The sequence below is a fragment of the Enhydra lutris genome, unplaced genomic scaffold (genome assembly GCF_002288905.1).
Source record: "Enhydra lutris kenyoni isolate GAN:26980312 unplaced genomic scaffold, ASM228890v2 scaffoldscaffold12, whole genome shotgun sequence".
NCBI classification, from domain to species: domain Eukaryota; kingdom Metazoa; phylum Chordata; class Mammalia; order Carnivora; family Mustelidae; genus Enhydra; species Enhydra lutris.
The window spans coordinates 45,973,815-45,986,087 of NW_019154096.1; the positions used below are offsets into that span (position 1 = coordinate 45,973,815).

The 12,273-nt window shown below is 35.1% G+C and overlaps 1 protein-coding gene across 1 annotated transcript in view; it reads left to right on the forward strand.

Annotated features, from left to right (window-relative positions):
* The window catches only part of LOC111145015 (membrane associated ring-CH-type finger 5), a 61,523-nt gene that overhangs the window by 28,350 nt on the left and 20,900 nt on the right, over window positions 1–12,273 (forward strand). Inside the window, exon 5 of the mRNA XM_022499639.1 lies at window positions 775–977. Within this exon, the coding sequence (XP_022355347.1) occupies window positions 775–977 (203 nt within the window). The remainder of the gene's footprint in view (window positions 1–774; window positions 978–12,273) is intronic.

Here is a 12,273-nt window from a genome sequence, read left to right on the forward strand (position 1 = left end):
TCTTAAAAGCAAAATGTGAAATGTTTTAAAATTAACCATCTCAATAGAATTTTAATATAAGCAGTTAGGATTTTTAATATAAGAGTTGAGACTTCTAGATTTCAAATATAATATAATTCCACAGAAAAGGAAAACCACTCATACCTATAATGGAAACATTCAGGCCCAAATGTACCATATCACTGTACTAAAACAGTTGATCCTGATGTCTTCATTCCTTCCCTTTGTGCTCTTTTCAAAAACTTAATAATCTTTCTCTCTTCTCATAATCACATTTTACCAGAAAGAGAAATGTTTTTTTACTCAGTTGAAAATGGAATGAGACCATAGTGAAATTATTTGTGTAATACTTTAGTTTTCCACATTGAAGAGGTTACGAGGTTAATGCATTGAAATGGGGAAAATTCTGAATTTCACATATTCCTGTGCTTACCACTCCTCAAAGAATGATAAGGTCTTATAAAACAAAAGCAGCTTGAGGGTTGTCATTTTGGGCTCTGATTCATAAGAGAGTGAAGAATTATTAGAAAGATGGAGGAAATTACATAAAAGCAAAATTCAGAAAACAATAGATTCTGCAGAAGAATACCAGAAAAAGCAGAAAAAAGAAGAAACTGCTCTATTGGAAATGTATTGATTATTTTGCCTCCTTGGTATTTAAATGTAGAGTTTCTATAATATAAAATAGTAGGCTCATCCCATTAAGTTAGAGCTACAGTGGAAAGAAGACTGGGGTCTTAAAAGTAACATCATTATTTCTCTTTTAATTTACAGAAGTTGCTGGGTGTGTTTTGCCACTGATGAAGACGATAGAACAGCTGAATGGGTGAGACCATGCAGGTGCAGAGGATCTACAAAATGGGTTCACCAGGCTTGTCTGCAGCGCTGGGTAGATGAAAAACAAAGAGGAAACAGTACAGCCAGAGTGGCATGTCCTCAGTGCAATGCTGAATACTTAATAGTTTTTCCAAAGTTGGGTAAGCACCTTAAAAACAACAGATATATGTGATGTTATTTTACCTAACTCTATGATCTCAGGTTTATTTTAAAGTGACCCATCTGTTTGCTTCTTTGTAAATTTCTCTTTTTCTGTTTCCTAATTGTTATTTTGTTAACAGTTTACATTATCTTTAATATATCCTCAAATCCACCCATTTGTGTGTTAAATGTTTTTATTTTGGTTGAGTGGCTAAGAAACTTGGACATCTGATTCAGTGGATAAAATAAAAAAACAAAGCTATAATAAAAAAGCTGACCAAAAGAGCCTTATTCTGTGATGACCATTGATGTAGGAGAAAGAAAACAACAATGTGTTCTTCTGATATTTATCCTTAATTCTTCTATTAAGGAATAAAAGTAGGAAAGTTAAAGACTTAATAGTGTTAATCTCATCTTTGGAATCCAATTATGTGGTTGTCCTTCATGAAAACTGCTTTCTTCTTTCGGCAACTTGGCAGGCAAGGAATAACCAAAGATCTTTTAGAATGGGGCTAACATTAAAAAAAAGTAGAGCACACTGTTTAAAGGAAGCTGTAACTTCAGTTCCAGTAAGACTGATATTTAGTTACCGTGTTCTATTACAGTCATGTGATTATGAACTGGTATCTGTTTGGTGTTTATGCCATACCAGTTGTTAAACATGTTTAATGCCACCCTTGACTGTAATCAAGAGATCTTTGAAAGCACTTTAGTTTCTGGGAAGGTCAAAGAATGACTTTGATGGGGAAGAGAGTTCAAGGAGAAATTTGAAATAATTATTAGATGTGTGTTTTCTAGGTGCTATACTGAAATGAGCCCTCTTTTAAAAAAAAAAAAAGCAACATAAATGCAGATAATGAGGTGCTTTTCTAATGTGAGACAGTTAATAATAAGGGCAAACAAAATTTCCTTGGTTGTCCGTATTTCTCTAGCATAATTCATAAGGAATATGAAGGAAGAAATTATAGCTTCTTAGGAAAGTAGAGAAAGTAATATTTCTCAAATATTTAGAATTTGTGGACCACATGATGGGTCTTCATGTACACCATGGATTTTAGATAAAGACAAAGTAATCCAAAAGTTGACCCTTGAACAACACAGTGGTTAGGGACACTGATGATCTCCCCCCCCCACACACACACAGTTAAAATTTCACCTACAGCGGGATGCCTGGATGGCTCAGTTAAGCATCTGACTCTTGATTTCCACTCAAGTCATCCTCTCAGGGTTGTGAAATTGAGCCCTTTGTCTGCTTCATGCTGAGCAGGGAGCCTTTTTGAGATTTCCTCCACCTTCTGCCCCTCCCCACTTGTGTGGGCTCACTGTCTCTTAAAAAATAAAAATATTAAAAATTCACCTATAGTTTTTGACCCCCCTAAAACTTATCTACTGATAGCCTTACCACTAATGTAAGTGTTGATTCACACATAGTTTATATATTATATTATGATATACTGTATTCTTACAATAAAGTAAGCTAGAAAAATGAAAATGTTAAAATCATAAGAGAGGGGCACCTGGGTGGCTCAGTCAGTTAAGTGTCTGCCTTTGGCTCAAGTCATGATCTCAGGGTCCTGGGATTGAGCCCCACATCAGGCTTCCTGTTTGGCAGGGATTCTGCTTCTTCCTCTCCCTCTGTCCCCTGCTCTTGCTCATGCTCTCTCTCCCTCTCAAGTATAATAAAATCTTTTTTAAAAATCATAAGAGAAAATACATTTATAGCTCTGTACTGATGTTTTTTTTTAAGATTTTATTTATTCATTTATTTGTCAGAGAGCGAGCGAGCGAGCGCACGAGCAGGCAGAGTGGCAGGCAGAGGCTAAGAGAGAAGCAGGCTCCCTGCCAAGCAAGGAGCCATCATGATGTGGGACTCGATCCCAGCACCCTGGGATCATGACCTGAGCCGAAAGCAGCGGCTTAACCGACTGAGCCACCCAGGCATCCCAATAGTACTATACTGATTTTATTTTTTTTAAAATCACATATAAGTAGAGCCACACAGATCAAACCATGTTTTTGAAGAGTCAACTATAACATTAAAGCAGTATTCTAAAATAATTTAAACATGAGGAAAAGCAATTACTGCTGCATTCTTTCACCACACTGATACCTAGCTCATTAAAGTCAAAGGTTTCCTATTTAACTGCTTCTTTTCCTACCCTTTAATTCTACTGATGATTCAACTTTTCAGCTGTAGGTTTTTGAGAATAGCAGCAAGTACAAGATGATGAGACGTTTTATATGTTTAAATGGATGCATACAAAAATTATGCAAGAATTCTCACTGAAAATTACATACATTTTTAGGTGAGGCACTGAGTTGACAAATGAATTGCACTCAACAGTGAGGCTGAATATTTCATTTTGGAAGATGGCAGTGGGTAAATCTGTCCTTTTGGTTTTCAGTTCTAGGAAATAAATTTTTAGGTTTAGTGTGGTAATATGATTTTTAGATATACCTAATACTAAGACATTGGGGTTTTGTTTTTGTTTTTAGCAAGGGAAGAAAATGGGTTGGTGTTGAAAAGGTCAGACTATTTGGTTAAGCCATTTATATCATGATTTGGTCTTTATATTTTATCTTTTTTTTTTTTTTAAGATTTTATTTATTTTAGAGAATGTGCATGTGCTTGTGAGCAGGGAGGAGGGACAGAAGGAGGAGGGAGAGAATCTTGGGCAGACTCCACACCCATCATGGAGCCCGACACAGGGCTCTGTCTTACAAACCTGAGATCATGACCTGAGCCGAAATGAAGATTCAGAGGCTTAACCGACTGAGCCTCCTAGGCATCCCTTCCAGGCAGTTTTTAGCACTGACTCGAGAACACAAAACTTATTGTCAAATGCCAGCTGTTGTCTGTAGATGAAGCCATGTGTGAATTAGCTTTCAGGTACTAAACTCTTTCTTGCAACACAAATGGCTAGTGCTCTTGGCCCTGATCCCAGTATACCTTTTCAAATCAAGTTCAAAAATAATTGTTGGTTAAAAGGAAATCCCTTCTCTATAGCATGTTTTCACTGATGATCAGTTAAAAGTTGCATGTATTTCTTGATTTACATATTATGTAAATGCCAAGAGTCGATTCATACTCTGAACACTAGTGGTTTCTTTCAGCCATAAAACAAAAATATTTAAGTACATCTGTGATAGTAATTGTTCTTCCTTGCTGTGTACCAGACATATGATGTACTGCGATGTCATTTGATGATAGAATTTTGCCAGCAGATTGTTCTCTTTTAGCATATTCATGATTAATTTTGCACTGGCCATTTATACCTGTTTTTTAAAAATAAGTTGAAGCTCCTTTGACTCAGTTTTTAATCTTTGTTTTCAGACAGAATTCATAATGCAGGCTTTGATTGCAGGCTGGAGTGGTTGAAAATTATGTGAATGCTTCAGTGGCTTCTTGTCCCTGTTTTATAACATTTCAGTCCCTGTTTAATAATGTGTTACAGTACAGTAGGAACAAGGAGGTGCAAACGAATCCTAATTTACTGGTCACAGCACATTTCTAGATCACACTATTTTCACTCTGATACACCATTTATCATTTATGACATTCTGAGTTAAAAGTGTTCCTAGAACTGTCAGTCTTCAATGAACATTTGAGGCATTGATTATCTTTCTTAAATTTAGGATTTAACACATGATGGTAATTAACAAAATATGTGTTTAACCAATGTAAACAACTCACATGATGTGAAGGTTTATTGGCTGAAACAGAGTCCCCTGTTAACTATTCTTGTAGAGTATGTGTGACCCTGGAAACATAACAATTAACTTAAAAGGATTTTCTGGAAATTCATTATTTTACTTTTCAAATTTGGGAAATGTTTGTGATCAAAATTTTTATTACGTTTTCATCAAATTGTTTGTAGAGCATTTACTAGATTGCCAGGGACTACCTTTGGTCTCCAGACAGCACATGAGAGACACTGGCTAGACAAAGGAATACAAGATAAGAGAATATCCAGAGAGGAAGAGGTGATGGTTAACATTCAGTGGGATGATCTCTGTGTAGCAAGTATTTTAAGTTTTACATGGATTTAAACTCAGTCTGGTTTAGTAGCTGCCAAATCTGCATCTTTTCTAGTACTTAATGGGGTCAGAATGGAGAGGTTGTGTGTGTTAATTATTGATAGGGAATATATTGTGCTCAGTTATGAAAAACTTAGTGGACTCTTCAGATTTTCATTCTTCTCACTTTGTCACCCATCTTAGGGTTTGTTCTTTCTGCTAGTGAGTTAGGCCAGTTGCATGTATGCAACTAATTAAAAAACTCAGTGTCCTCTGAGGACCAGCAGCATTGGAATCATCTGAGAACTGTTAGGAATGAAAAACTTTAACCCCTTCTCCCATCCCCTGTTTGAATCAAAATCTGTATTTTTGTGAGATCATCAGATAAGTTATATACATGTTAAATTTAAGAAGCATTGCTTTAAAACATGAAGAGAATACCATCTGGAAAACATTTGTCTTTTATTAAAAATAAAGCATTTTCATGAAGTTTAAGGTCAGGTAGTAGTCTTGGTTAACCAAATGGAAGAATTCAAAGGAGAATATCTCAAGGACAGAGTTCTTGATTCCCAAGAGTAGCAGGGAATGATTCCCATTAGCTTCTATTTCTTTAATTTCTTTTAGCGATATTTTGTAGTTTTCAATGTGTAGGTCTTTTGCTTTGTTAAATTTATTCCTAAGTATTTCCATTTTTTTCTACTTTTTGTAAATGGATTTTTTTCATAATTTTTAGATTGCTTATTGTGAGTATATAGTACACAATTGAATTTTTGTATTTTAATCTCATGTCCTGAAACTATGCTGAACTCTTTTAATGGTTCTGATAGTTTTAAAGGATTTTCTATATACAGGATCATGTTATCTGTCAATGTAGTTTTACTTCCTCTTTCCTGGTCTTGATGCTTTTATTTCATTCTCTTGCCTAATTGCTCTGGCTGTAACCACCAGTACATCAATGGAAGTGGTTAGGATAGACATCCTTGTCTTATTTTTAATCTTAAGAGAAAAACTGTCATTTGCTATTATGTTATCTCTGAGTTTTTTATATGGCTTTTATCAGGTTGAGAATGTTTCCTTCTGTTACTCTTTTGTTGAGTATTTTTACATACAAGAATAAATACTTTTTCTGAATCTATTGAGATGATCATGTGGTTTTTGTTCTTTATTATTATGGTGTGTTACACTGATTTTCATATGTTAAACCAACTTTACATTAACGGGACACATTCCATTTAATCATGGTATTTAATACATTTTAGATGATGGTGGATTTGGTTTGCTAGTACTTTGTTGAGGATTTTTCTATCGGTAGTCATAATGGATATTGGCCAGTGGTTTTCTTGTGATTTCTTTCACTGGTTTTGGTATTGGGGTAATAACTGGTCTCATAGATTGGGTTGGGAAGTGATCTGTCTTCTTACTTTTTATTTTTTTGGAAAGAGTTTGTAAATGATTGGTTGTTAATTCTTTAAATGTTTGGTGGCATTGAAGCTGTATAGTCCTGGTATTATAGGAAATTTTTGGAGTAATTGTTCAATCTTTTTACTTGTTATAAAGGTCTATTCAGATTTTCTGTTACTTCTTGAGACAGTTTCAGTAGTTTGTGTCTTTCTACAAATTTGCTCATTTCATCTAGATTATCTAATTTGCTGGCCTATGATTGTAGTATTCCCTTATAATCCTTTTTATTCCTATATGGTTAGTATTAATTTGCCCGCTTTCATTCATAATTTTAGTAATTTGAATCTTTTTTTTTTTTCTTTTTTCTTGGTCAGTCTAGCTAAAGGTTTGTCAGTTTTGATCTTTTTAAAGACCCAAATTTTGGCTTCAGTGATTTTTTTTCCCCATTTTTCCATTTTATATTTCATTTATTTCCACACTAGTCTTTATTATTTCCTTCTTTCTGCTTGGTTTGGATTTAGTTTGCTTTTCTTTTCTAGTTTCCTAAGGTAGAAGGTTAGGTTATTGGTTTGAGTTTTTGTTTTTTTTAGTAGACTTTTAAAAAATATATTTTATTAATTTATGACAGAGAGAGGGAACACAGCATGGGAGGGCTAGAGACAGAGAAGCAGGCTCAGGGAGCCTGATATGGGGCTCGATCCCAGGTAGCTGTGATCATGACCTAAGCTGAAGGCAGACGCTTAACAACTGAGCCACCCAGGTGCCCAACTTTAGTTTTTAGAGCAGTTTTAGGTTCACAGCAAAATTGAGAGGAAGGTACAGAAATAGCCTGTATAGTCCCTGCTTAATCATATGCATAGCCTTCTCCATTATCAACATCCTTCACTAAGGTAATAGATTTGTCATAATTGATGAACTTACGTTGACACTTCATTATCATCCAAAGTACATAGTTTACATTAGGATTCAGTCATTGGTTGTATATTCTATGGATATAGACAAATGTATAGTGACATAATCCACCATTATAGTATAACACATAGTATTTTTATTCCACTGAAAATCCTCTGCGCTCCACATATTCATCCCTATGAATGACCTGTCAACCTAACCCTTCCTAACCCCTGTCAACCACTGATCTTTGTACTACCTAACCCCTGTCAACCACTTTGTACTATCTTTGTACTACCTCCATATTTTTGCCTTTTTCAGAATGCCATATAATTGTAATTATACAAAATGCAGTTTTTTCAGATTGGGGCTTTTTTCACTTATTAATATATGTATGTATATAAAATATTTATAGAATTTCTCCATGTCTTTCATGCCTTGATAGTTAATTTCTTTTTAATACTGAGTAATCTTCCACTGTCTGGATCTATACAGTTTATTTATCCATTCACCTACTAAAGGACATCTTGTTTCCAAGTTTTTGTGTAGACAAGGGTTTTCATTTTTTTTAGGTAAATACAAAGGAGCATAATTGCTAGATCATGTGGTAAGAGTATGTTTAGTTTTATAAGAAACTGCCAAGCTGTCTTTCAAAGTGGCTGAAATTTTGCCTTCTCACAGCAATGAATTCCTCTTCTGCATCCTTGTCAGCATTTGGTGTTGTCAGCGTTTTGGATTTTAGCTATTCTAATAGAGGTTTCGTGATATCTTATTGTTTCAATTGGCAGTTCCCTAATGACAAATGTAGAGCATCTTTTCATGTGTTTATTTGTAATTTGATATCTTTGGTGAAGTGTCTGTTAGATCTTTTGATAATTTTAAAAATCAGATTATTTTCTTACTGTTGAGTTTTAAGTTGAGTTTCTTACTGTTGAGTTTTGTTTATTGTGGATGAAATTCCTTTATCAGATTATGTCTTTTGCAAATGTTTGTTCTCAGTCTGTAAGTTGTCTTTTCATTCTCTTGTTCATCTTTTTTAATGAAGTCACTTACTTCATTCTTCTAAGCGCTGCTGAGACTTCTTCTTTGACCTGTTAATTATTTACAAGTGTGTTGTTTAATTTTCACATACTTGTAGATTTGCCAGATGTCCTTCTGTTACTGATTTCTAATTTTTTCCATTGTGATCCAAGACCATACTTGGATTTCTATCCTTTTAAATGTATTAAGGCTTGTTTTGTGGCCTAACATGCTTTAGTCTGACAAATGTTCCATGTACACTTGAGAAAAATGAGTATTCTGTAAATATCTAGTTGGTTTATAGTATTTTCAAATCTTCTCTATTTCCTTCTTGATCTTTTACCTATCCTTTATTGAAAGTATGATATTGAAGTCTCCAAATATTGTTGAATTGTCTGTTTCTCCAATTTTGTCCATTTTTGCTTCATTTATGGGCTTTATTGTTAGCTGCATATGTGTTCTTAATTGCTAATTAAGCAATTCTTAATTGTTCTTAATTGCTGATGGGTTGTCCTTTTTGCCATTATAAAATGCCTTTTTTTTTTAAGATTTTATTTATTTATTTGAGAGAGAGAGCATGAGTGAGGAGCAGAGGGAGAGGGAGAAGCAGACTCTCTGCTGAGGCAGGGAACCTGACGTGGGGCTCAATCCCAGCACTCCAAGATGTGACCTGAGCCAAAGGCAGACAGTTAACTGACTGAACCACCCAGGTGCCCTGAACTGTCCTTTATTTCTAAGAATTTTTGTCTTAAAGTTCATTTTAACTGATATTAATGTAGCCACTTGTGCTCTTTTATGTCTTCATAGACTATTGGTGTATTCTTAGATTACTTTTTTTTTTTTTTTTTTTTAAGTAGGCTCAAACTCAACAGCCCTAAGATTAAAAGTCACATGTTCTATCAGTGGAGCTATTCAGATGCCCCCTTAGATTACTTTCAAGTTAAATTTTTTTTATTACAATTTTGATTTTATTTCTTGTTATTCTCAACTATATATTAATTCAAACTTCAGTGTAAAGTTGAAGATAACCATCACCCTCAAAAACTGGTTATCAGGGGTCAGTAGAACATGTGACTCTTGATCTTGGGGTGGTAAGTTAGAGTCCCACCCTGGGTATAGAGGTTACTTAAAAATAAAAAATCTTAAAAAAAAAAGTGGTTATCAGATGTTGAGTGTAAAACTTAGAAGAGAAAAATACTCACTAGGTTAATGAGAGGAGTGACTCCTGGGAGAAATCTTTCCTAGAGAATCTAGCAAATAAAATTTATTTTGTAATTTTATCTTTTTTTTTGTAATGTTATCTTTAAAAAAATAATACTAACAGTGATATCAATAGCTATTATTTATTAACAGGCTCCTGCTATTTGCCAGATACTATGTGGGTCACTTTGCCTATGCTATTTTATTTAAACCTCTCAAAAGCTCTGCACAGTTACTGTCCTTATTTTACAGATAAGAAAACAGATTCAGTAAATTTATTTAATGGAATCCCGTGGGCTTCTAGCAAGTAAGTGAAGGAGCCAGGATTTTAAACTGCTGAATTTCTTGTTACTGTTACTCAGTGAGTCAGCTACTTGGCCACATATAGATAAGAAGTAGTTTCCAGGTACTGTAAGAACTAATAGGGATGGTGTGAATTTGAATTTTTTTGAGATACTGTTAGTAAATTATGTGTATGATGTGTAAATAAAAATTTTCAGTGATTTGATGCTATTAGAATTGAAGGAGAAACATGGCCAAGAAGCAAAATGATGGCTAGGGGCTTGCACCAACAAATGGTCTATTCTCTATTTTGTTTGTGTCCATATTTGCCCTGCTGGACATGGCTAGGAATAGCAAATGTTCAAAAGAGAAGATGCCACAACTACATTATCTCTTAGTATTTTTTTTGTCTCTTTTAAGTGTTTGAGTTTATATATTTTTCCTTCTAGATAATACATTCACATGGACCAATTTCAAAAGATATTGAATATATCAGGGTGTTCAATGACAGTCTTTTTACCATGTCCACTAGCTATAATGCCAAGTAAGTTTCTTACTTGGAGGCAACCATTATTAGAAGTTTCATTGTTTTACTCCAGGATGTTTCTCTTTTTCTCCCCCCACCCCCGTTCTTTTTTCCCTCTTCTCTCTCCCACACCCTGAAAAGCTATAAATATTAGGGTAGAGTTAAAGGAATAAACAAGGGACAGGAAAATACCCAGCAATCAGCAACTGTATGAAATCATTTCCATTCCTAGGCCTGAAAATGCACGGGAAGGGATCTATTAACAACTTGACAAAAGCTTTAGCAGGAGAGGGGCTGTTTAACAGGGTCTGTAGTTTTAGAGAAAGAAATCCCAACTACCTATAGTTAGGGAACCCAGGTGGATGGAGGGGACACTTTTACCACCCTCTGATTATCTAGCCATCCCACTCATTGTTTGAACATATCAGAAGCTAGAGGGTGAGGTTGCCTGGAAGACGCATGTTAGGCAAATTGTAGACAAAGCAGGGTAGAGAAAGACTGAGCAGTAAACCTGGAGAAGCAAGCAAGATATTGAGCACAACTAGATTATATGTCAAAATACTATAGATTTCTTTTTTTTTTTTATTAAAGATTTTATTTATTCATTTGACAGAGATCACAAGAAGGCAGAGAGGCAGGCAGAGGGAGGAGGAAGTAGGCTCCCTGCTGAGCAGAGAGCCTGATGCGGGGCTCGATCCCAGGACTCCAGGATCATGACCTGAGCCAAAGGCAGAAGCTTTAACCCACTGAGCCACCCAGGTGTCCCTGTATTGTTATTTCTGTAACCAGTCTTGTTAATGGATATAAAGGCTGTTTCTAATCTTTCGCTACTACAAACAGTGCTGTCAAAAACAACTGTGTAAAATAATTTTATGCACATGCACAAATATATCTAAGATAAATGACTGGAGTAGAATTGCTGGGTCAAAGAGTGTGTGCATTTATAACATTAATAGATATCATCAGATTGGCTATTGTAGAGATTATACCTGTTTAATCTTCCCAATAGTGTATTGGCGTGCCTGCTTTTCCATTGCCTTTGCCAGCATGCTGCTATCAATATACAGAACTAATTATATCTACTGCCTTAACATTGATCAAAGTTCAGGAGAATGAATGTTCATTCAGGTATTTTTTTCTCTGTTATTATAAAATATTTGTTGAAAAAGAATATATCGTAACTACATATGAGGAATAAAGACTAATAAACCTTCACTTGCTGACCTACCCTTTAGGTTAGAAGTGAGTTCAACACTTTATCATTAAGTAATGACTATTTTATCCACAATAATACTTTTTTTGTCTTAAACTTGTATATAATATAGACACAATAATATAGAATGGACATAATAATATAGCTACACCACCTTTTAAAAGTTTTTTTTAAGATTTCATTTATTTATTAGCACAAGCAGAGGGAGCAGGAGAGGGAGAAGCAGGCTTCCTGCTGAGCAGGGAGCCTAATGTGGGATTTGATCCCAGGACTCTGGGATCATGACCTGAGCCAAAGGTTAAGTGGATGCTTACCTGGCTGAGCCACCCAGGCTCCTCTACCCCATCTTTTTATTTTTTTTATATTTTCATTTTTTAAAGATTTTATTTATTTATTTATTTGACAGAGAGAGCACAAGCAGGGGGAGCAGCAGAGGGAGAGGGAGAAGCAGGCTCCCTGCCGAGCAGGGAGCCCAATGCAGGACTCCATCCCAGGTTGCTGGGATCATGACCTGAGCCAAAAGCAGAGTCCCAACCATCTGAGCCACCCAGGTGCCCTACACCATCTTTTTTTTAAATCAACTTTTTGTTTTGGGACAATTTCTGATTAACAGAAAAATTACAAAAATACTACAGAGAGTTCCCATATATCCCATATCCAGTTTCCTCTGTTGTTAAACATTTTCTTAGTGTGGTACATTTGTTAACATTAACCAGTGTTGTTATATTATTATTTTATTCAGATT